At 39.1% G+C, this 26,457-nt stretch overlaps 1 protein-coding gene across 2 annotated transcripts in view; it reads right to left on the minus strand.

Annotated features, from left to right (window-relative positions):
* LOC138013207 (arf-GAP with GTPase, ANK repeat and PH domain-containing protein 1-like) overlaps positions 1-26,457 on the minus strand; it is a 35,926-nt gene that overhangs the window by 5,316 nt on the left and 4,153 nt on the right. For both annotated transcript variants that reach the window (XM_068860224.1, XM_068860223.1), the window contains exons 2-13: positions 24,527-24,591; positions 24,240-24,410; positions 19,033-19,177; positions 15,496-15,633; positions 7,405-7,610; positions 6,211-6,282; positions 4,278-4,382; positions 3,915-4,014; positions 2,080-2,517; positions 1,251-1,324; positions 775-852; positions 532-628 (exon numbers count right to left, since the gene is read on the minus strand). In XM_068860224.1, coding sequence (XP_068716325.1) covers positions 532-628; positions 775-852; positions 1,251-1,324; positions 2,080-2,517; positions 3,915-4,014; positions 4,278-4,382; positions 6,211-6,282; positions 7,405-7,610; positions 15,496-15,633; positions 19,033-19,177; positions 24,240-24,410; positions 24,527-24,591 — 1,689 coding nt within the window. The remainder of the gene's footprint in view (positions 1-531; positions 629-774; positions 853-1,250; positions 1,325-2,079; positions 2,518-3,914; positions 4,015-4,277; positions 4,383-6,210; positions 6,283-7,404; positions 7,611-15,495; positions 15,634-19,032; positions 19,178-24,239; positions 24,411-24,526; positions 24,592-26,457) is intronic.

Raw genomic sequence — 26,457 nt, forward strand, 5'->3', positions numbered from 1 at the left:
TTTGAACAAAGCCTTAAAATACAAAGCAACTATGGCGTTCTTTTCTAAAGTGAAGCTTAATTATCTCTGAAAAATGCATGGTTACCCCCAATTTTCTTTTGGGATACCAATAGCACTGGCTTAGTTCTGCTTTCTCTGCTTAGTTTTAAACCGCGCAAAAATTTCCCTTTATAGAGCGTTTTCACATGACGTCACAGCGGCGATGTTGGTGTTCCAAAACAAAGAAATGGCGGCCATGATGGTGTACGTATACCAAACCAATCCTCCGGGAATTGACCTCTATTTTTATGAAAATACCTTCCTTTGTTTCAGACATCCAAAATGGCTGCTGGTCATGTGAGTGAAAGCACTCTATTGATAAGCACCACACATAGGAAATCCGAGTATCTCGAGATTCGCAGAACGTATGCGCAATAACAAAAATAGGCACCATCCTTAAGTTGCTGCTTGACTGCGATGATCTCCAGCTCTCGTGTATTTCAATCAACGTCCGCAGTTCAAATATGTAAAAATTTCACGCATCTAACTTACTTGGTGCGCCACAGTCCACGCAGACATTATTTCCATCAGTGTTCCTTATTGACTGTATGTCGACCCCATTCGATGAAGAACTGCTGTTACCTCGTACCTAGAAAAATTGCCAGAGCTTCACTAAAAATTCAGTTAGCTTTGACTATGAAGCCACTCAGTTGGGAGTAGGTCAATTTGTTGGGCTCATGTGATCCTTTGAAAGGACCACAAGCGCAAAAGCAGTAGCATATAATTATCAGGTACCTTTTCTCTTCCACTTTCGTTTGACTGGAGACAAGACAGTATCTGCTGCTCGATTAATTGGACCCAGATATCACGTTCCTGCGGATAAGAAAGTTGCGCAAATTAACCGAATGTAATGAGTACATGTACTACAATCAAGAAAGGATAGGAAATCATTTCAATTTCGAACTTTGATTTCGTAAAAACGCTCGGGGCCACTCAAATAAAAACACTTTGAAGATTACGTCTTTAAAAAAAAGTCTTTCTCTTCTAATTACAAGTCGAGAGATATGCTTGCAAGGGGAGGGTTCGTCGCAGGAACTGCTTCCCGCCGATTCCCCACCCCCCTCCCCCCACAACCAAGTGACCGTGAGGACATCCACTATGAAATGCGATCGTAAAAACAGAAGAGAGACATCCTGATGAATAATGAATTCTATCTGACCAACACAACTCTCACAAAAAAAAAATCCAGAGTTTGTACTAGCTGAATTTACCTCTTGTGTAGCGGCTGCGAACTGCCAGGTTTTTGCTTCTAACGAAACAATAGTGAATTCCCAGTCTGTCATTTCTGAAACAGGAACGTTCGATGCACAAATAGAATCGATTTCGTTGTTGTTATTTACTCAGATTCGTTGCAAGAATAACTTCTTTAGAAAATGTTCCCTCCATAAATTTCCCAGTTCCTTGGCACTCAGTTCAATCCACACTCCGATGAAAAGTTGCGAACCGTCATCTTAAAAATCAAAATTCCGGTGTGCCATTTACTGTGGTTAGCCTTGTCATTAACAGTAATTCCGTCTTGTGATCCTTAACATGTTTTGGCCGATTTTACACGGTTAGGTAAAGTATACCCTCCCCTCGGGTCCTTTTGGGACTAATTTTCAATGGGGGGGGGGGGGGGGGGGTGGTGAGTGGGGGCTTTTGTCACACGGCTTGTAATAAAGTGTACAATCAATTAGGGAACTTTTTTCTACACAGACTCTGAGAGAGTACTTTTCGCGCCCTCTCCGAAGGAAGGAACACATGACCGTAGGATATTAGGGAAGTTAAAAGACACCTTCGTCCTGGAGAACTTGAAAACGCTAAACTTTAGAATAAATGGCAACTATAAACATGGACACCCACGGATATGCCTCGTTTTTCAAGATCCGCTTTAACAAACACAGTGCTCCGTTAAAACATTTGCAGATTTAATTACAATTAGTACTTTCTCCTCAGTTATTTTAAGACCCTGAGGGCTGGTCTGACCAGGCCTAGAACTCGCGACCTCCCGAACGGTAGCCCGATGCCTCTGGCCTGAAAACGCCCCTAGCCTACCCTTACCTGGGTCCAGATCAACCTTTGGCCCACTTCCGCTCTTCACCCTCCGGTGACCTTTTTTCTTTGTACTTCCTGCATTCACAGACAACTGCTCTACTTTCGACCCCGACGATACCACCGCGTTCGCCGCAGCAATGGCCAAGGCCTTTTCAAGTTCTTCATAGTCTATTTCACAAGATTTCGTATGTTTACTCCGCTTGTTCCTTTTCTTTATTACGCCCGTTTCAGTCTTTCCATTAGGGCTGACATGTGTCGAGCCATGGGGTAATAACGTATTTCCTATGCTAGCAAGGGCATTGTCAATGTCTGTCTGCAGTGGAAGCGAGTTGTACGAAGAATTAGAGTCCACTCCATTTTGGACGCCGTCAGAATTATTCATCGCTAAACTGTCAATACTGCCACTGTTTTCCGACTCCGTTGGTGTTGCTGGTCTCGAATTTCCTGATGATCAAAAATACAGAATCAAAAATACTGGCGTAAGCCAGGATAGGAAAGAAAGTCTCAAATTTGTTTGCCCATCGGGGTGACTTTGACTCGCCCTTGTTTAAGTATGCAAATTTGGTCTTATTAATCGTCCACACGTCCCCCGTCCATACCCGGATAGTTTTTGAATCCGCAACATTTTGAATCTTCTCTCCAGAGTGGACAGTTTTGAATACGCAAAAAACTTTGGAATCGCCTGGACGGTCGAATCGGGATATTAGGCTGATTTAGCAACAGAACGGGAACGTCAGTGGCGACGTCGCGCGCAGCAAAACTACCAATGAGAATTTAGAATAGAAAAGAAAAGAGTGGAGTCTACTCTATTCTGAATTCTCATTAGTGTTTTTTCTGCGCGCGCCGTCGCCACTGACGTTCCCGTTCTGTTGCTAAATCAGCCTATTTTCAAATCCGATGACTAACAAACTCAGATCCAGTCTTTACGGCGTAAATATTCAACAAGGCCACTGAACTTCTCTCTCGTATCCCTGATTACGCATGCTCAAATGACAATAGTCACAGAGGAGTCCTGGATACTAGAACGAACCCGGATACGTGTGGACGGGAAAATTCGCAACCTCGTTCTCAGGGTCTCTTTCTTGAACAGAAGACAACGACAATGGAGAGCTTGGGAACGAGGTTGGAAAGTTCGATTTGATTACGTTACATTTACGCGTGGAATCCGCAGAGAAAAGGTTGCGGATCAGGGCTAACGCCCGAAACATCAGCTCACAATCGTGGTTAATTTACGTTTTATCAACCAAAACTTCGTGTTTCGCTCCCCAATAGACTAAATTGGCCAACTCAATGTTGTACCCAATGCAAATCTCGCGGGGTTCAGATTCTTTGAGTATTGTATTTGCATTATACATGTAACATAGCATTCAAATTTACAGTGCGACGCGCCTTACCGTGGCCACCCCTAAGGGCCGATTTACACGGTACGATATTTTGTCGCATACGACAAGCTTACGACAGGCTTACAACTGTTTACGATTGTCGTGTACGTCAGATAAATTTTTGTAGCATTTTAAAACATGTTTAACTCTGAAACCGCTCGTATCAATTTATTTTAAGGATACTTCGCCCACATTGTAGGACGCGAACGAGACTGAACAATTGCGAAAGACTTATGATAGAGCCAAGTTATATTTTGAGGTGACGAAGTTTTCGTTGACCGTTGCCGTCGTAGATCTTAAATTCCCTAATGATATGGAAATACCTGGAACAAAAGGTTTTTATTCCCAAAGGGTTTGAGTTGGGTACAACATAAAGTTAGCCGATTTGGTCTATTAACGTTCTTCGTACTCTCTGTAATTTTACACCAAAATCTGTAATAAATATGAATACGTAGCTACCTTGCACAGGCGAAGTTGCCTTTGGAGGCCTTTTTCCTGGTACCTTAACTGTTGTGTGCTTTAGAATTATCGTTTTTTGATGAACATCATTCATGTAATCCTAAAAATGCAAAAAACATGATGTGCCAAAGTGTATGATCATAACATTTCATTAGCGCAAGCGCCGAACACGTGCCCAAATAATTATTACGTCACACACTGTACTCTTCATTTTTACGAGACAACAACGTAACTAACATCTTTTTGTACCTGCCCCACTGCCAGCATATACGGTACCAGTATGCAAGACAATGTCTTGACGACAGAGAGAAAAAACACCCAAAAAATTAATGGAATCTATGTTAGTAAGCAAGAGGTACTTACATGTAAATTTGGATAGTAAGCTAATACTCCATCTTGAAGTAACGTGACATATTTCTTCTTCCACTCTTTGTTTATGGAGCTTGTGCTCCGCTTGAGAAGATAACCCTGGTTAAAAAAAAAATGTGGTTCACCCATTTCCACCTAAACCGCCCCCAATCGGAGAGTAAAATCTATAATTAGGGGAGAAAATGAAAATTTAATTCCAAGTGCTGACGTTCCCCATAAACCCTCAAATTTGGCTATTTCACGTTGCTGTTTTGCAGACGACGGCAAAGAAATGGCCAATTGGTTTTGCCCACCTAATGTGCAAATTGATGACGTTGCCGTCGCTATCGCCGTTGTCTTTGCTAAAGCTCCCTATAGAGCCACGGACGGCAACCAGAAGTTCGCTGCTTTCCTTTTTAACTTGTCTTGACACTGCCACATTTATACTGCTAAGTATCTTTTCAGTGTTAGAGACGATTAGTTTACAAATCTGAGAAACCACCAGGAAGTCGGTAACTAATTCGGAAACCCCAGAACTTGGAGTGAGATTCAAAATCAACAACTAGTTTCAGTGCTGTTTGTTTTTTCTACCTCAGAAATATATAAATCACAAGAAATAATAAAATGACGAGGTTTAAATTATGTCTAATACCGTACGGGAATTTTCCCACGCTGCTAAAAACTGATTACTATTGCTGTTGCAAAAGTACCTCACTCTCAGGTAGGGTTAAGGGGTACACAGACCCTTCACAAAATGGCAGACAACTTTTTTAATAACATATTAAGTACTTTTATTATATGGCTAGTGTTTCTGATTGGCTAAGAGCACCTAAGCGCTGGGGCATTATTCTCCCGTAATGCCCATGGACCGATTATGGATTATCATCATTTATGCAAATTCTTTTTTTTCTTTCGAACCGTTCTGTTAGCCATATAATAAAAAACTTCATGGCTTGACCGTTCGGTCCTTACAACAAAATCTCAAACCTCGCCCTATCCGTATTGACTTCGCTAATACGGCAAGGTCTTAGTTTGAGATTTTGCTGTAACGACCTCACTCTCAGTTAAATTAAGTAGTTAATAAACAGGATTAATGACAAGGTACCATACACATTTTTTCAAAGGATACATTAGTCATATTTTCTCCTGTCTTTCAATATGTCCACTTTACATTGCATACTTTCTTCAAAGGAATAAATGTACACCTGTATAGTATTTCCTTGTCTTGAATTCTTGTCGAAATTGTCTAACGATTAATTTTATTTCAGGTCAATTAAGGAAATACTGGGGGTGCTAAACCTCGACCTCAATAAACTGAATGAAACCTGCTTCCTTTGTCTGGGCAAAGATTTTAAGTATTTTTGTCTCGTTTTAAATAATTCTATGCAGCATTACACAATGACATTTTAAGGGGGCAATGTGAGAACTAGGCTAAGATTTTTTTTTTGGATTTTTTTTAATGCCAATTTCTTTTCTTTGTACTACTCAGTATTGGTGATCCTGAACAAAGAAACTGAATCAGTTTTTTTTTTTCATTTTCTTATGATTTAACCAAGTCATCTTGTCACAGTAAGACCAATATTGACCATGGACATTGTGCTTCATGTCAGGTATTTGGACTGTTGTGCCAAGGTCTAGCATACAAATCCAAGATGGGCCAAGCTTTCAAAAACAGCTGCCTAGTTTAAAACGACTAATGTGTTAAATAATAATAATAATAATATTATTATTATTATTATTATTATGCAGTAAAACTATCTGTATGCACAGTGCCAGAAAGCAACACAGGGCGCATAGCGTAGCCTGTGAGCTAAGCGAAACTTAAAATAATAAATAAATAAATAAAATATATATACATATATAATTTTATTATTATTATTATTATTATTATTATTATTATTATTATTATTATTATTATTATTATTTTGTTTGCAAAGTTAATGCCCACCTGTCGAATCGGAATTGACCTTCCACTTCCAACGTCTGTATCTGGAACAACTTCTTTCTCCTTCTTCTCTTTCTGCAGTTTACAAAAGGGGATCAAGTTTTGTTGCATCATTCAGTAAGATAAAACCAAGTTGAGCACTATTAAGCTTTTAGTGTTTCAGATGAGAAGTGTTGTTTTGCTAGTCTATTTAGCAAAGGAAACCAAAACAGAAAGCCTTGATAAAAGCCACCCAAATAATAATGATAATTACTAGAATATTTTACTTTACCAAACAGCACAAGCAGGTCTTTGTGGGTTCTTATTGTAATACATTGTAAATGTAATAAATAATCATTATGTTTATAAGCTACAAAGTTACCTACATAAACTTATGAATCTGAAAAACAGATGAAGCTGAAAGTGTCAAATGCCAATCCAAAAATAAACTATTTCAGTTTTGCCTTAAACATACTTGTTTTGGCTAACAGACTATTCTCAGACACATTATAGGAAATAAAGACTTCCAATAGGCAGAAAGTGCCACAGCAATAAGCAATGCACCTCAAATAATTGAGAAATACCCTTTGCCCTTAGCTTGTCTGTTTTTTCCTTTGAAAAATCAACACTTCATTTCAATAGACTTACCTATGTATGAATATTTTGAAATCTACTATTTGAAAACTAATAGCTGTTGTCAGATACCCAAGGGGAAAACCTGCCACAGTGGTGGATCTAGGAATACAGTATTTTAAGGGGGTGAATTGAAATATTCTGACAAAAGTCCAGATAGTTAAAGCTACCACCCTATTCATCCCTTCCTCCCTCCTGGATTCACCCCTGCTGTCAGGCATAGAGGTCACTGTTATGAAGAAAACCAGTTTTGCTACACTGGCCACATTATCAAGATACCAAACAGCAGGCTACCAAAGGTTTTATATCTTGATCTCAGACTTGGCAAACACAGTCTGTCAAGCAATATGGACACCTCTTTGATAAAAGGACTTAAACCTAACATGACGGACGAAGAGCAATATTCCTGTGGTGTGGGAGCAAATAGCACACAACAGCTGAAAGGGTTATCCAAACAATCCATGCATGCATCATTCAAGGCCATTTTTGAGCGAGAAAGACAGAAAAGCACAGGATGAAAGTAACCCTAAAATCACAAGCTAATTTGAGAGACATGGAGACAAATGCTCCACAAGTTTTACATACCGATGAACTAAACAGCATTGTTCTTCTTCTTGATGCCCGTTTGGTGGAAGACGAAGGCGTTGATGTTGCGCTGTGTGTAGGGCTCTGTGACGGGACATTTGCCTGTTGTTGGTCAGGAGGATCCTTGTATGTGGGGGAGTGGAGTGGGTCAAATGATGTTAGCACAGGACTTGTTTCTCCTCTGGCATGTATCAGCTTTTCTATTGCTGCAGACAAATCATATAATCTGTGTTAACAAGGGTATCTTGCCACAATTGTTTGTATGTTTGAGAGTTTTCTTGTGGTTGGGTTAAAGGGGTTAGGGCACGCTATTTTAAGTAATTTTGTTTAATTTTGTTAATTATGAGCTCTAAACATCAAATTAGCAGAGCAAGAGTCTTTCATTTGCAAAATCACTGCCACATAACAACTGAGAATGATTTTCCAGCTGTGTAAACGACATTTTGATATAGACTGATATAAATTTGAAAAAAGGTGGGCCAACGTTTTTCAAATTTACCCAAATTTAATCCATTTCAATCCTCTCCAGTTTTATCCATCCATGTCCCTTCATGGCTTCCCTGTGTTTTGTTAGAGTTCTTCTATAGTTTTGAACAGTTATTTTGATATTCTAATTTAATTCTATGACCATTCAATAAGTGCTGAAATTGCCTAAAATTGCGTGACCTAGCCCCTTTAACATAACCCAGTTGTAATAATATTATTCTTTCATCAAGTTCCTTTTTTACCAAATTCAATGCTGCTGCTGCAGAATCTTGTCAGTTTTTCTCAAAAATTGAGGAATTTTTGATGGCCTGCATGCATATTTGCTACATAGACTACAAAACTTCAAGATTGTGAATCTTGAAATGAGAGTTAAAAAGTATACAAGTGGGTAGGAGATGGGATTAACCCTTTGACACCCAAACTGGGCAGGCCTAAACCTGCAAGACTTACATAGTACAGAAAACACAGCATATAAGAACAAGTGGATTAAGAACATCAAGCTGCAATTTGGCCAATAAAGCACCATATAAATAAGGACAAATTCAGCCTGATAAATAAAGCATGTTCTTAATATAAAGGGAAAGGGTATTAGAATAAGGGAAAAGTACAGTACAGTAAGTGATCAAAGCAATATGGTGTTCAGGACCATTACAAACTTTAAAATCTATTTTTAAAAGGTTTGTATGTTAATTAAACCTCTAGTAATGTACAATTTGAAGTATTTGTGAAATCAATAAGAACATTGTAAGAACACTTTCAGGCTGATTTCTTACTAAGCACCCCTTAAATAAGAACACGATCAGCTTAAAACCTGAAATCAGTGTTCTTATATGCGGGAGTTTCCTGTATTTTACTCTGTCTAACGCAAGACGATTTTACTCATCAATGGGGAACCCCAGGAGTCAATGGGTTAATCACTCAAAGGGCAGAAAGCAATAAAATCCCACCATTTTTTTAAAAAAAGGTTTGTAAATAAGCAACATTAATTTTATAGGCTTTTTCTTGAGTATAGACTAAAATCTCTGAATTCCAATATTCCCAAGTGAAAAATGTCCATGCCTTTATATTGTACTCACAGAAGGTGCCCACCAAAATAATATGTTTTTAAGCATAAAAAACAGTTACCAGTCAGTCAATAAAGGAGAGTGTTGCTACATTTGAAAAGGCCTTTACCAGAAGAAAAATAACTGGAATATTGTGAATCTCACTCATGTATTCGGTATTTTAACTTGTAACTATTTGCTTGGTCCAACTAGCACTTTGTGTGCTATATTCTTTTCACCATCCACCAAGTTTAATAAACAGTTTTTTTATCATTTGTTATTATTATTATTAGTCCTGTAGAAAAGTCTCAGAGGATCTTCAAAGGATCTTTAAAAGCCTTTGAACAGCATCTCAACACATTTGAATCATATCTTGACCATCTTTTAAAGATTTTTGAAAGGTATTTCAGTTGCTATTTAAACTATGGTATATCCCAAGATCCCGGGTTTATTTTCAAAACTTTACGATCTTGTAAGGATTTTGCGTTAACACCCCAAGGAAGCTAAGGGCACGAGTTTTCAGTCCCTCAATGTTTATGTATGGCTCAAGAATCCAAAAGTACTACTTCTGCACAAGTAACTTTTAAAATTCATTCATTGACAAGCATTTAGTGAGTAATAACAGAGGCATATAGTAAAAGTAACTTTCTTTGGGTAAAACTAAAAAAACTGCTCTTGAATGCCAATTCAATTTTTAAAAAAACAATTTCAACTATTGTAAACTATAGTGCCAAAAGTTGAGACACAGCCATACATATAGACAATTGCTTACCTTGTCTAATCCCATGAATAAATGCACCAAAAATAGAAGGTTTCAGTAAAGAAGACATACTATGTAGAAGTGTTGGCATAAGATGTAACTGTGAACTGTTGAATATGCTCTTTGGAGACTAGCTAGTGAGTGGATCAACAGGTGTGCATTCCAAATGGCACTGGAAAACCCTTGTAAGAATCTCATTAACTTTGAATTAGAGTTTAAATACAATCGAGATTGCCACGTGATAAATATAGAACTAATATCACAAGTTCCCACAGTTTACTTTTGATAAGAGGTATGATTTCAAAACAATAATACCACTACTTTATAAGATCAATAAAATGAATAAGAGAAAACATGACTCAAACTATTAGTGGAGACAGCTTTTATAATACAAAAACTGTACTACATCCAAGTATATTACAGTGAGCATGTACTTTCGATTCTTTGCCACTTATTATCTAGCCCACCATCATGTCCTCCTCTCTATAATGTTCTCTTTTTTCCCTGCCAAAAAAAAGACCCTGACCTGTATTATTGTATTTGCTTGATATTTTGTATCAACAATAACATTAATTAAGTTGTGATGGAATTCAAAGCTTAATACTAAGTTATTTCAGTTACTGGTACATCCACCTTGACTTGTCTCCGAGAACACTAAACTACCAAAAAATCTCTTCCATAACATAATGTAAACAGTCTTGGGCAAAAGTTAGGAAAATTGTGAAGGATCTCAATTTGGTAAGTTGATTCTCATAAAAATCACACTTGAAAGAAATATGTTAAAAATTCTTGCACTTCTACACAGAAAGTTAAAAAACTTTTACAGCCTTCGACTCCAGGCCGTCAATATCAAGCTTCCCGACTTCATTAGAAATTTAAACCTTGTAAATTTCCACTGAGATCGGAAGGTTTTAGAGATCTCCAGAAGAGTCTCTCAGAATACAATAATTATAGTAGTTGTAAAATACATAAATAATTGCTATCGCCTTTTATGTGCACACTGATATAAATTCCCACACCAAAACCAAGAGATGTTTGTTCAGCTATAATATTTTCTGATTTGAAAATAGAAGACCTTGAGAGAAAGTATTTCTTAGTCCCGTTTAACTTTGCACGATGCAGTTCTAAAAATGTAGAAATTTCATGAACACGTGTTCGTTCAGAAAATGTGCGTGATATACGTAAATTACCAGATCGCCAGCGCGGCGGAAACGAATATCATGCCAACACATTTTCCTTCATTTAAAGTTGATTGGGGCTGGCGGAAAGCCGAATTTTCGCTGAAACAAACGGAAGCCAAAAATGTACGATCAATTAACAGCTGTAACAAATTACCCGGCGAAATCTGAGGACATGGCCCGATTTTAACACAATTTGGTGATTAGCATCATTTCCGGAGAAAAGCAGATTTCGATCAAAACTGTACCAATATATAGTGGAATTCAACCAAACGATCGCACGTTCGTCTGAAATATACATCGATTTCAGTTAAGATTTTAAAACCGGTATTTCAGGAACAACCCTGTAGCAAAGGAAACAGCTCCTCTTAGAATATGCGACGACCGAGCTAACAGTTTGTTTTCAACATTATTTATGCGACTATAGCGATTGATTAGCCAATTACAACAACGTCGATCAAAGTTAAGGCATAAATCGACGCTGAAGTTCTTCCACTTAGAAACTGATAGCAAGATTTTATAAACTCTGACAGTCATTGCTAATTGGAACGTCGAGTCAAGAGGCTTCGTCTCCAGTTAGTAACAAAAACAACATCTCAAGATAATGCGCGTGCTGTCGATTTCAAAGAACATACCAGCGTGCTCGAAAACAACGAAGCTTTACTAGATACAGTGTAAAAAAATTACCTAAAATTGAGCTGATCGGAGCAGATTTAACACGACAAAGGAATCAAAATTAGTTCACTGAATTTATCTTTAATAAAAAATTGCAGGGACTCGAATTGGCTAAGAAGCAACAAATATTATGCCCGGTTCTCATTCGCACTTTAGTGTAAACAATTAATTGCAGCAAATATCAAAGTAGCATTAATTCACCGCCATTGTGTTCTAAATTAATTCTACGGTAAAAATGATGTTATCATATCACTTCCCTGCTCACATATCACGTAAAATAAAAGCACTCTACCGCGATGTCATTCAATGGGAAAAGAGTGAGCTTTAATATTGTTTAATTAACTACACGCACAAGCACAAAAATGGAATGTATACCAAAACTGTATTGCGTTCAGTTAAGAAATAGGAAAAAGCTGTAGATACATACTTTCCAGATCTGTTACATCCTTGATGACATCGTAAGATCCCGACAGTTGAAAGCTCCTTCGTATCATGTTTACAGTTTCAAGGCATTAATTTCCATTTACAAATTTCTTTCGTCGCCACAACGGCCAGATTCGCGAATCATCGAAATTTTCGAGCCGAAACAAAACGATCGATGAACCAAAAACCGTGAAGAGATTTCGTCCAAATCTCGCTTGTAATTCAAACAACTTTGCTTTTTCCCCCTTTCTTCGTCAACAAAACCGTACATAGGCTAAAGATCGCACCACCTCAGAATTATTCCAGTCAATTCTCTCCTGGAGTTGTCACACAAAACCCGCAGTCCTCAACCCCGCGGGCAAACATTCAATACGAATCTTTCTCCTTGCAAAAGCAGAAACAATTTTGAAATATTTTCAGCGTTTCCCGTTTCCTGATGAGCCCTCTTAAACTTTCAGACACTCTGTCCTCTCGACAAGCAGATTTTTTGTGTTAAGGACTAACATCTCAGAAAACCTTTCGGTCAGCGGTCAACAATGACAACAATTGGATTTCTTCGACAAGATTCAATTAATTCCAAATTTTTGATTAAAATATTTCAACATAACCTTTCAAAAAACGGCTTACATTTAACGAAACAAAACAAACACAACAAAGGAGTTTTATCTAAAGTAAGATATTTTTAAAACAGAAATGTCGTTCTTTTATTTCCGGTCACATTTGAAAACACTTCCGGTTGTATAGAGCCGAAGTGAACTGAATCTTAAACTTCCAAGTTGAACACCCATCAAGAACGAAGAATTTAGGCCAGGGTAGCTCGTTGCTTTAAGGAAGTTTGGCGCCCAAATGCTCCAGAATAAACATATGGCTGTAAAATAAATAAAATGTAAACTAAATGTAAAATGGTGTAAATTAATCTCTAATCTCTCCTGGTCTGAGTTCAAACACGTTATTGTTCTTGGCTACAATAAAAGTTTATGAGCTCCTACAACTGACGCAACAAAACACAAGACTGACAGCATAATTATATTGTTCGTTTCAATTTCCCGCTTGTAAAATTGCATCACTTCTAACTGGAAAACAATCTCAAATTTTAAGCCATCAGCAACTCACTGTATTTCGCAGGCGTTTGAGACGAGACACTTCATTTTTAAGTTTACGTCACAAAAGGCGAATGTTTCTGGCATTCTTTTCATCCACTAACTCTGTTTTCATCCATCGCTCTCTCTGTCATTATTACAGTATTCTTCTTTAAAAGCGGCTTGGTATGGAAAAGAAAAATCGCGCTCTGCAAGAGTCTAACTTACAATGTAAGCTTGAAACGGGAAATGATTTTATTGCCATTTTTTTAATGAAATGCTTTGAAATGTTCCAGTGCGAATTCGAGCATAACGAAATATTACCCTGACCTATACAAATTTCAGTTTCATGTTTCTAGGAATACAAACATCTTTCAATGATGTTTGCCCAAGAAAATGAAACCTGATACATGTTCGCTCTGTTGCCATGTGTCTTGATGCAGATGATTACAGTATTTGACAATTATGCCTCTCTCACCACCAAGGTGAGTACGTCCTAGGCAAAGTTCAGTTATTAACATCTGGTCCAATATAGCACCAGCTTTAAAGTTTTCAAACAATTATTCTTACAAAAAAGTGCCACAGGCGCTCAGTAGCATGGATCATATTTCCTTTCAGTTTTGAAGCTGCTTCATACTACCATGAAACGTAAATACATGCCCCGACATCTAAGATGCTCAACTAAAATTGTTGGTAACGCTGCCAGTATCTGCCCAAGATTCTACAGCCAACAACGTTTGAAGTTGTTGCACATGCATGTTCATTGCATTACCGTGTAAGCATTTAGTTAAAGCGTCATCACAGAATTCGAGGATCCATCGGGGATCAATACTTTTCCGGCCGACTTTATACAAATATGTAAGGATTCCAAAAAATTTGCTTCGTCGGGGTTTTGACTTAAAACACCAATTACCTGGCGCAATGAAAAGTAAAATGTTTTCCCTTTTGATACTAGTTTTGTTGCTATTTATCCTTAGTTCTTTGAAGATTTTTCTCGTGTTCGTGACTGCACCCCTAATTTTCATTCCGATCATTCGACATATGCTTTGGGTCGCATTAATCTGATAGCTTTAAAGCTGACAACACCATTTTTATTCGGTTTACATTTCCGCCCACATTTGAACAACGTTGTTAGCCCCTTGACAGCTCCAAGTACCACACTTCCTTGGGGAAGTAACACATCAGGCAATTTGGCCAGCGTCCATAATCCAAAAACAATCTCAGTCTTCTAAAGTAGTCTTCTTAAGTCTGAAGTCTAAGGCTTTCTAAAGAATTACCACACTTTATAGCGAAATGTTGTTGACGTCACCCATTGTCATTAAGTGTCCAACCTGTGGTTGGCACATTATTTGAATAAGAAAAGCAAAGTTTGTAAACAGATGTCTTCCCTATATCGTCTGGGTGAAAGTCAATGCCAACAGTCCTTCTCCTTTCACTCCTTATATTTTACCTCCCGGTAGATTATTGTTCGAATACTTTTTTAGCTTTTCATTCCATTTAAAATCCCACACAAGAAGAGGATGAACACAAGGGCTAGGTGCTTTGCTACGAACGTCTCTTCGGGAAGGATCAACGAGCTGTCAAAGTTACCAAAACCTCTCGGCGTTTTGTAGCGTTTTAAGCTTTTTTTTACCTCTATGGCAAAAAAATTCAACGATAACATTTCCTCCCAGAAAACCTTCCTCCCAAATGTGACGTCACAGTCGGGCTTCAACCGAGATGCCTATTTTGACAACTTTGAAAGGCGTGGCCTACAATTTCAGGAAAAGAGCACGCATTAACCCGAAACAATTTGCTTAAACATACCTAGTTCTAATTTTTTTTTTCCTCCGGGTACTCCGGTTTTCCTCCCTCCTCAAAATCGACTCCCAGCCTGTTCCATCAGGCTGTGGTGCTGTGCTCCGAGGTCATACATGGGTCGTGTTCAGGAGCCGAGAGCCTAGCCGGCAGCATGAGCTCCTTCGGTCCGACCTCGCTGAGCTGCGCCCTTAGCAATTCAGTTTCCGACTACGAGAAAGGGCGATTAGCAGGTCAGATATTTATTTCTTTTATTTATTTTACCTCAGTACTCTGAAGGAAAAAGGAACCTGTGGGATTTATAGCTACTTTAAGCAATTAGCTTGATTTAGAACCCATACTTTTACTCTGATGTATTTAAAATTCTCAGTTCGTGCGGCAGTGTGTACAAATAATTAATCAGCCCATTTAAAAGAAGGCTAGGGGTTGACTATTTACAAAGAAATGGTGGAGGTGAATACGGAAGCTCGCCACTTCCTTACAACGTGTCTGTAGCAGCGTTCTTTCGTGAACGGAGAGCTCTGAAAAGATGTCACACGGCCCGAATGCAGAAAAAGTGGTCCAAAGCTCGTCGTTCGCATAAGAACGCACGCGCCACAGCCTTCCTCCAACACAATGATATTTCTCAAAAACTATCAAAGATGCCACACCTGTGTTGAAGACACGATCGATATTCTTTCCCGTCAGCGCTGAAGCTTCTATGTACACACACTGTTTAAGTTCTGCTATAAGTTTTTTTATTCGATGAGTGGCTACAAGTCCTGACTGTTCGATATCTGACGCACCATCTGTTTATCAAAAAAAAAAAAAAATAATAGGAAAACGGCAGATGATTTTCAGTTGAAAATGAAAAGTCACAAAACAAAACGTTAGTGTCAAATCAAATGTTGCTTCAAACTACATATTTGCGCTTTACGATGCGGGCAATGTGTCGCGTAACGGGATTGGTAAAACAGGAACGAAACCATCGTGAGCTGACCAATCACAACAGACACAGAGAAGCACGTGGCCGAGGTTGTTCAAAAGGTGGATAACGTTATCCACCGGATATATCACTATCCAGCGGATAGAGCGAGTTTCAATCGAGTGTCGTAAAACCAAAACCAAAGTAATTACTTTGGCCAATCAAAAAGGACGGAGACAATCCAGCAAACCAATCAAAACTCGAAGTAATTACACGTAGCCGTCACAAAGCGCGGGAAAATGTCCACGCGCGAGCCATGATTGGTTTTGTATTGGTTTCACTTGTGATTGGTTGAAAAAGAGGCCCGAGAACTTTGAACCAATCACTGAGTGAAGTAATGCAAAACCAAAGCAATTCACTAATTACTTTCGATACTCAATTGAAAACCTCTCTAAACACTAACAAAATCAATTGAGTTATCCAGTGGTTAGTGATTTATCCACTGCATAGAGCCATGCAGCCTTCGAACAACTGGAGCCAGAATGCTAATACTAACCAGAGCTTAAGCCTGGTTTTCACTAGCCATGTAAGCACTAGGGCAAGCATAAACGCAAGCACGATAGCGCTTATTTCAACGTGAAAACGGGCCTGCCGCAAGCATAATTACAAGGATCAATTATTTTTTACTTTTCCTTGTGCTTGCGCTTACGCTTGCGTTGTATGAAAACGGGACGTGACGCAAGCACAACAGATCCGTTCCAGATTTCACTTGCAGCGCCGCGTTGTATAACAAAATATAGAGGAGGCAGTGTGGCCCAGTGGTTAGGGCGCTTGCCTTGAGATCCGGAGAACCCGGGTTCAAGATCCGCTCTGGCCACTCGTTGAATTTTGATCCTGGTAGTCCCTGGTTCAACTTCCCAGCTGCACTTGTAAATAGCCAACTGGTTTGCCTCCGGCCAGTTGGGATTCTTAACAATTGTAGTTGTTGTGTTCTGTTGTTTCGTTGATTCATTGGCCCTGAAAAGCGGTCAATTCAGTATGTATATTGTATTGTATTGTGTATTGTATAGAACTAGTGAACTCTTTGTCTCCGTGCAAGTCGTGTGCTTGTGCTTGCCTTATGTTTCGTTTCCACTTGACACGAATGTCTTGTGCTTGCGTCGCTGGTGAAAACCAGGCTTTAGCACGGGAAAATAGAGAGTTTAAGAAACGACGACTGCTACGGTAACGACAACGCCACAAAAAATCATATCATTGGTTAAGAGAGCAAAAATAATCGTGTTGCACGTTCACCGCGCATTTTGCATAAGAACAACGTGAAATCACCAAATTTGAGGTCAGCTTGACGACAACGTAAAGCATACAAATGTAAACTTTTCACTACACCTAATTATTTTCTCTGAAACCGCTCGCCCCGAATTCATTATTAGGATACTTTGCATACGTTGTACAACGCGAAGGAGACAGAATAATTGCGAAAGACTTGCGATGGTGCAAGGTGGCGTTTTCGTTGTCGTCGATGTAGTAGGTCTTAAATAGGGAGCTTTTAGTTAAAAATTTAAAAGATCTACGACAGCGACGTCTACGAAAACGTCACCTTAAAGTATAACTGCTCTTTCGCGATTATTCCATCTCGATCAAGTCCTACGATGTGGGCGAAGTATCCTCAAAATAAATTGGTAAGAGCGGTTTCCAGCACAGTGAAAATAGAGATTAAAAGATATTCTATTGAATGCTCGCGTTGCGTTGAAATCTCAAATTTGGTGATTTCATGTTGTCGTTGCGCAGAGTACCGTAAAAATACGTGCTAAAATTCTTGGTGCAAGTGCAGCTCGATGATCTATGCTCTTTTAACCAATAATATCATTGTTTTGTGGCGTTGTTGTTGCCGTCGCTGTCGTCGTTTCTTAAGGCCCGGGCAAAGGGCTTCAACATTTAATTTGTTTCAACATCCGTTCGATTTTGTTGAAAAGCGATGTTAAACGATGTTGACTGCTGGGGTGGGCAAACGGTATTTGATTCAACAAAGCTTCACAAGAGGCCTTGTATTCAGTCCCAGGTTGCAGCTCCGGTTGTTACTATGGATACGGACATGGATACGTCACTGAGAGACCGATTAGTGCGCAGGCGCATACCCAACATTGTTGAAAGAAAGTCGGCTTCAACTTTCATTCAAGATTCGCGAAAACAAAATGAATGTTGAGTGGTTGTTGAAGCAAATTTTTTAACGCTTTTAAACTCATTCAACATTTACAAATATATTTCCTTCCCGTCCTTTGCGAAAAAAAAAACCCTCCTGGAGTAACAAAATTTAAACTTTTGAGGAAGACGTTCGCATACAATAGTTACAACAACCGGAAGTGCATATTTCGCACGCCAGGATAGCGGTCTCTCCCAGCTTTTTAAACTTCGGGTACCTAATAGTGAACAGATACTTAGCGATATAAATGTGGTTGTGTGAAGACAAGTTAAAAGGGAAAACAGCTCACTTCCGGTTGCCGTCCGCGTCTCAAAAACGCGCTTGCTTAAACTCCCTATTCTCTCACTTCGACAGCGTTTTCAACCAATGCTTTGGAAGGTCACTTCATTTTCAAGTGGCGTTTTCGTTGGTAGAGCCAAAATATACGCGAGGAAATAACAATTGTGTTTGCTTTTGCCTCCGACTGGCTTTGGTATCAAAGGATTTGACATAGGTAAATTGACCACCCCGTCCCCCACGTGCTGAAAATTGGAAACTGAAGCACAATCTCCTTTAGAAACCAAGCCCGTCGGATGTTTGTAACGGAACTTACTCTATTTCAAGTTTTCCATCGTGGTACTCAGGTAAAGTTAAGGGTGCGTTTGATTGACCCTATTCCGGAATAAGAATTTAAAGGATTTTCTTCTGAAAGTCACCCCTAGGATAATTTTGATGCTGTCGGGGTGAAAAAGAGGTTTGCACAAGAGATTCCTGACAAAACCCTTCCTTGAGTATTACTTCCAAAGAAAAGGCTCCACCTTAACCACAGCAAAAATACAAACACGACCACAATTTTCTTCTATTTCGTCAACTCTTTAGCGCATTTGTACACTTTTTGGGCGGAAACGCCATTTTTCGTAAGCCGATGATCTGAGTTTACAAAAAAAGATCTTAGTGTCCTTGAGTGGGGATCGCTAAACCGATTCTGATCGGCCTTAACCAGATAAACGTCTCACTAAAGCGGTAATCAGCTTATCTAGCAAAGCTATACGTTTGGCCTATATCTCTGGCCCCAGCCCGTAAATGCTCCAAACTGTTACTCACCATTGATGCCGACCAGAATCACAGGCACATCGGAGATATATTTCCTATATTGAGCCATTTTAGCATAGTAACCAGATAACACACTGAAACTCAACTCGTCATCCAAGCTAAAGACAAATATGACTGCATCCACCCACTGTGTAAACTGCAAGGGGAAAAAAAAAGGCAATTTTAACTTTTGACACATTCCACTTAGGCCATCCCAATAAAATGTTTCTTTTCCCATCGCCCCCGTCTCTTGTGATGGTGAGTCGGTAGGTCGGGCAAAAAAAAAAAATGAACACTTGAAGATGTCTGGATTCCAGAGAAGGCCGGGCTGCTAAGTAAGAAAGCCTGGTTACAAAGTTAACTCGAAAACGTGGTCTTTTCGTTCGTTATTCCATGGTTATGAAACTGGACAAGTTCCTTTGTTTCATGTTTTTGTCCGTATTTTTGGCCTTGACCCTGCACAAAACATACCTTTTCTCGAGAAGATAACCAATCAAATCCTTCGATTAAATTATGCGCAACTAATTTGCGAACCCGTGCGAAGCGAAAGCAAAAGATTGTGCAGGGTCACGGTCAATTCAACATCGATTGCAACAACATTGTTCTCGCTTTTGAAAGTTCTAAGGTTTCATAACCAGTCCCTCGATTAACTACGGTTATTCCTTAGTTATGATTGTTCCAGTTTACTTTTTCAAATTAAATTTCACGTTTAATCTGTAAGATATAATCAGATGGTCTAAACAGCCTTTAAAAAAACGTATCGATGTTAATTTATAAAGACAAGCACATCACATCATACCAATTGTCAAGATCGTGTGCTTGTAAATTAAAGTACTTGCTTCTTTGACTAGCTAGTGAATCTGGAATATTTTTTTATTTTTACTCTTTTTAACTGGGTCGGTCGGGCGGTGGGAAACGAAACATTTTATTGGGATGGCCTAAAATAATCTTTTGGTCTTTCCACGGCAGAGAATCTTAACAAAAGAAATTTTGGCTTTCATTTCATTTTAGAAAAAAAAAAACAAATAAGAAAGAATTTCTCACATTGGCTCCATAGCATTCATTTCCTTTCCAACAACACAAGAAGTAAAGAAAAGTCATAATAAAGGCCGCCGCACACTAGCCGGTTTTTTGTTGACCGACGAAAATCTTCACTTGTACATGTAGGCTAGTGTGCGGTGAATTCAGACAAGTCTGCGACAAGGTCGGGCCTTGTCGGACGATATCTGACAGTGCTAGATCTCAACATGTCTTGTCGCGCCTTGCCGGCTAGTGTGCGGTGGACCAAGATTTTTTGTCGGGCCTCGCGCGCGCCGCAACCGGTACACCTCAAGCCCCGGCTACACGTGTACAACATTAATAGAAGAACACGTCCCAACATTGCTATAAAAACACTTCTATCAATGTTGTATACGCAACAACATTGATGGAAACACGTCACTTTAGTCACAATTTTCACCTCCGCTATCAATGCCTAACTCTGATTAGTCTTTGCAATACAACGTTGTTGAAAGGGCGGCTACACTCTTCAACATTTGCTGTATGTTGGAGAAAGTGTTTGATCAAAATCAAAACTTTCTTCCAACAAAAAATGTTGAATAAACGTCATCAATCAAACATGCATGCTGCACGTTCTAACATTTTTGATTCAACAAATGTTTTGTAACAATGTTTGAACGTGTAGCCGGGGCTTTACTCCAAAATGGCGGCCATTTTAGTATTCTTTTGTTTGATTGAAAATTGACCCTTTTGGCCTTGTTCATGTTAAATATTCTTTTGGAAGTGAAAGTTTCATGGTATCAGTAGCAAAATAAGGCAGAAACGTATTCAGCTTTAAATTTGGTCAAACCTAAGGACCCCCTAGATAACATGGAAAGGTGCGGTGTAATTTATAAAGTCGGATGTGAGGAATGTGGGGAGGTGTATGCCGGAGAGACTGAAAGATCACTGGGGAAGAGTACTTCAGAACATCAAAAGTCCCTGGACCGGGGGGATTGTAAATCTGCCCTCAGTCAACACCAAATGCAAACAGGACACGCGGTCACGAAGGGACCGATTATGGACAATAAGCAGATTCTGGACCAAGAACCCAGGAATACGCACCGAAAGATAAAGGAGGCTATCAAAAACAAGCTCAACCAAGCCGGCCTGAACCGCAACGAGGGATGGGATATCCCTGACGTCTACCTGCCACTCCTCAGGAGGGAGGTGGGGGAGAAACCAGAATTGAGGCAGCCTCGCTCTGACTTTGATCTCGTTCCCAGAGGTCAAGGTCACTGTTCCCGAAGGTCATTTTTTATTTTTATTTTCTTAACTTTGCCAGTCAAGCTGGCAGAGCGCCACAACAGCTTGCGCCAATTACTGTGGCCCCTTTTTTTACCCTCCTAACCATGATACACAACAGAAGACAGACCACAACACCGGGAACTACGTGCCCTACACTTAGAGACAAGTGCGTGGGTTCTTTTACGTCCCACAGGATTATTAACATTGAAGGGTTGTGAGACGGGACCTCCGGCTTATCGTCCTTATCCGAGAAGACTTGAAAGTCTAACCATTTGCAGATGTAATTACAAAGGCGGCACTTTCTCCTCAGTTGTTTAAAGACCCTGAGTGTTGGTCCGGACGGAGTTGAATTCACGACCTCCCGCGTGACAGCCCGGTGCTCAACCAACTGAGCCGCCAGTGCGTAGATAACAAAATTATTATTCGTTTGTTTATTGAGAAAACCCAATTGAAGACTAAGGTGAATACAGCGACAAAAAAGTGGCAAATTTGGACATTTTCAACAGCGCATCAAGAACTTGTGTTTCGTTTAATTTGTATAACTTTACACGTACTTGGGTTGTATTTTTAAGTGAGGTTATTAATCACTTTGAAATCATGTATATAAGGCCCGTTTTAAACGTCGCGTTTTACTTGTGCCAAATCTAATGCAAATGAGAAAAATCTATTGTCTTCGCTCATTTGCATTAGATTCGGCACATGTAAAATGCGACGTTTAAAACGGCCCTACCAGGCTAATTAGGCCTAAGGTTAGCTTTTATGCATGTTTAGGATACTTTTTGTATTCGTATCCTTACCATTACTAACTGTGACCCTTGGTCTTACCCTTACCCTCGTTTTAGCCACGCCAAGCACCGGGCAGCCATGCAGGAGGTCATGAGTTCAACTCTCGCCAGACCAACACTCAGGGTCTTTTAAAATAACTGAGGAGAAGGTGCTGCTTTTGTAATTACACCTACAAATGGTTAGAATTTCAAGTCTTCTCGGATAAGGACTATAAACCTTCAGCATGGTGGGATGTCTAAAAGAACCCACACAGCGTTTGTGAAGACCCCTAGTGTTATAGTCTGTCCTCTTTTCACATATATGTGTGCATTAGGTGTGTGAGTGAAATCAAATATGGACTGATAGCTGCTGCCAGAAGTGCTTTTACAAGCTCATGTCCAATCTCACCCAAGAGAAAGAATAAGAGACTTTTTTGATATGTGCAGTATATAAATCCTAAACCATAAATTGTAAACCATAGCTTCAGGAACAAGTGACCAAAATGAAATGATAGATTTATTCCTGGGCCCAGTCGCTCGAAGGTGGATTAACTTAATCCAGGATTAGCGTACTAGACTTTTGTTTCATGTTTTCAACTATTTAGTGAAACTCTATTTTGCTTCTTTTTGTTTTTCAAGATTGACTTCTTCCAATGTAAAATTTTTCCGAATATCTGCGTTGAACGGCATTTGAGACCAGAGAAATAAACACCTTGGTTAATTTTCAATCTGGGATTAGCGTTAATCGGCTTTTGAACAACCAAGCCCTGAAGGGTTGTACCTCACAAAATTAACATAAAATGATCTTTATATATTTATGAAAACATGGTGATTAACATTCTAAAAGTGGTCCATTTTTTTTGCAGAAGTGGTTCCCAGGATCATGTGTAGACTCTGTTGATGAAACGTGGAAACTGGAAACCGTATCATATACATGTATGTCCTCAAAATAGTGAACAATTTGTCACATTGCATCAAAAACTGTTTTATTTCAGTAACGTCTGTTTTACGGAAGCTAAAACTAGCGACGAATATTTTCAGGAGACTCGTTCCCAGACTCCACGCAGTTAGCGGCCGCTTTTTGAGCTGCAGAATCATTTGACTTTGCTAAGCAGAACTTGACTCCCCCAAGTTGAAAGACAACAAATCATGTCTAGACAATAAAATACTACAAGGGAAAGAGCCACATTCATGTCTCTGTAGATTTTGCTTTGACAGAATTTGCTGCGTGTCACCTTGCTGAATCAGAGATAATTAAATCAGTGTCATTACAAAAACAAATTGTCTGTTGCGTGACCCAAGCCATTGTTGACAACAGCGACAATTCTCACTCACAGTTCTCACGCCTAAAAACACATTTTCTGGTTGTGCTTTTGATGCAGCTACCAGAATATATGGTGTGTTGAGTTATCTTCACTTATTGGCGTTCGTTTCTGAACAAAAAGACACTTAATGCATTTTTCAACATTTCTTGGCTATTGTAATTTAATAAGCTAACATATAATTTGATATTTTGCTGTTTGTAGGGTGAGAAATGTTGAAAAATACATAACCAGTGAGCATTTAAAGCCAAAAGGAGCTTGTATGAATAGAAAAGAAAGAATTATGTTTTTTGTACAGTCTTCTTTAAAAAGTAATTTCTACACCTAAATATCTTACTTTAAATAGCCGAGAAATGTGGCCGAGAACTGTTGACTGCTCACTGTAATGCAACCAACCGTTTTCACAATCCTTCCTCACACTACCTCTACGCCGGTGCAATTATATTGTTTTACTATGTGAGATAATTCTCTAATGAGATTCAATAAACCTAGCCAGCCTTGAGACCAATCATATTATTATCAAGAAATTCTTTTCTCAGACAATCCTGGTCAAAACTGATAGGGCAATTCCCGCATTTCCCCCTCCACCCATTACAATGTTGATTTTTCACGGTCTCCGAAATCAAGATCCGTTCATCGATCACTCGCATGTTTCAACATTGTCTGGGGAAAAGGGGGCGTCAAAAAGGCAGTGAAAGAAGAACATGCCTTGCTCATATAACGATGGAAGCATGTACAGTAAATTCTCCACACTTGGCCCAAAATTTGACAACTGTCCCGAAGTCTTTTGACCTAGATTGTAGCTAATTTACACAATCTCCCCCCTCCCACAACACTACAGCCTTACTTGCAAATCAGGGGGGCCAGTCTCGTTCCTGATCAATAAAAGATGACTCTGTCCATCATAACAGACTTCCTTCTTGTGTCGGCCTGTAAATGAATCCACCTTTGCATATTCACCGGTTAGATACCTATGTAGTAGGTCAGACTTGCCAGATATGGAGCTGCCCAAAATGCCCTGAGACAAAAAATTATTATATTATTATGACGAATTTCTGTTATTATATCCATAATATGTATAGGATTCCATGGCAGGTACAAACATTGATATGTAGAAAAGCATGTGGGACTTACAAGCCTCAACTCGCAGTTGCTGTCCACTCTCAAGGTAGTGAACTCTGGGCTATTCAGAAATGATTCTGTCGGAGATAAAAAAAAAAAAAAAAGTTGCAAATAAAAGGAAGCCTAAGGTGTCTGAGCCAGTTGTTGCAATGAGAATAACCAAGATTTTTTAAAGTTTGAAAATGGCGTTTAAATTAGTTGGCTACCTACTTCGGTATAATCAAATATGGTTTATGCTTTAATGATTGGACCTTTCTTGTAATAATTAACAATCCCATTGAATTTTTTATAACTTTTTAATTAATAAGCCCAGCATAAAAGCTACAGAGGAACCTAACAGTTGTTGGGCATTACTAAACCACGAAACAGTGAAACAAAACACCAAAACACTATGTATGACCCCACCATACATTGAATACTAACTGACAAAGGTTGGATTTGAAATTTAATATCATTTTAGGCCTAACTGTTATTGCTCCTAATCTCCATCTTAATCTGAGCCCTAACCTTAATCTCAATTAATTAGGAACAATAACGTTTTAGGCCTAATTAGGCCTATTTAATCTTAATTTTTTTTGGTATTCAGTGTATGGTGGGGTCAAATTACATAGTTTTTTGGTGTTTCAGTGTGTCGCTGTTTCATGGTTTAGTAATGTCCAATACTGATTAGCTGAGAAGGAGTTTGCGCATGTTTGTGAAGTAAAATGTACTGTATAATGACCCATTAACCCCACTTGATTTTCACTGGGGATTACAAAGGAGTACATGTGACCACTAATTCGTCCACCCTGCAAGCAGAACCTCTCCAAAACTCACTGGAGGGCGAGCGAGAGCGGCTCTGCAGAAATCATGTCAAGTCTTTCAAGTCACTGCAGTCCAAGTTTCTGGGCTTGTCACTCTGGTCAAACAGGTTTAGGCAGCATGCACATCATATTCTTGACAAGGCGAGGTCAAAATCAAACCTTCAGTACAAAAATCAATATGGCATCTGCAATTGCGATCAAGACTTGGCCTGGGTTTGAAACTGTTTCCAAGCAATGGCCTACGCAGACTCAATAAAGAATCTACGCGATTTCTACAGAGTCCTTTCTTTCTCATCAAGATAAGAAAGGCCCTCCTGGCAGGGTGTAATTGGTCATACCTTTGATAAAAAATAATTATTTTTACAAATATTTAACAATTATTCCATGAGCGCGCGTTGGATATGAGATGGTAAATAGCCAACGAGGCGTGTAGCGCCGAGTTGGCTATAACTACTCTCATATCCAACAAGCGTGAATGGAATAATTGTTTTGTTAAATTCCTTTAACTCCAAAAGTTTAGAAGTACGAAATACGAGCAAAAAAAGCGAGAAAATCCTAGCGAAATCGAAAAAAGTGGATGAAGATGCGATGTTGTGTAATCCCTCGTGGTCAGACAGATGCAGGCTCATCACAAAAACATTTCTTACCTTTTCACGTATCTCTAAGCTTCGAAAGTGATCCAAACTTTCCACAAAAACATTTTTCTTTTGCTTTATACCGAAAGAAATTTTGCTTTCTGGCGTAAAAGTTTTTAGTTTAGCAACGCTAAGCGCAATCATTTACCATATAAGGTCAAACTAAGGTATATATGAGCTGATAACCGAGATTGAGTGAACCAATCAGAGCACGAGAATTGCATTATCCGAGGTTGAGAATTTAATAATATTACATGTACTGTATAAGCTACAAGAGGCTGTACAGTTGATCAGGTCAACTCGAGACCATACAATTCTGCAACTCAAAACTTAATTTGCAAGGGTACTTATTTTAGACCTATGAAGGCCCTGCAAAGATATTTCGTTCCATGGACTGCCAATGACAGCTTTTTAATTTTAATTACCTATCTGATCAAACTTTCCATTTCAAAAGAAGGGAAAATTCATTCTGGTAACCAAGCTAGTATTCAAAGAGATCAGAAAA

The sequence above is a fragment of the Montipora foliosa genome, chromosome 8 (genome assembly GCF_036669935.1).
Source record: "Montipora foliosa isolate CH-2021 chromosome 8, ASM3666993v2, whole genome shotgun sequence".
Lineage (NCBI taxonomy): Eukaryota > Metazoa > Cnidaria > Anthozoa > Scleractinia > Acroporidae > Montipora > Montipora foliosa.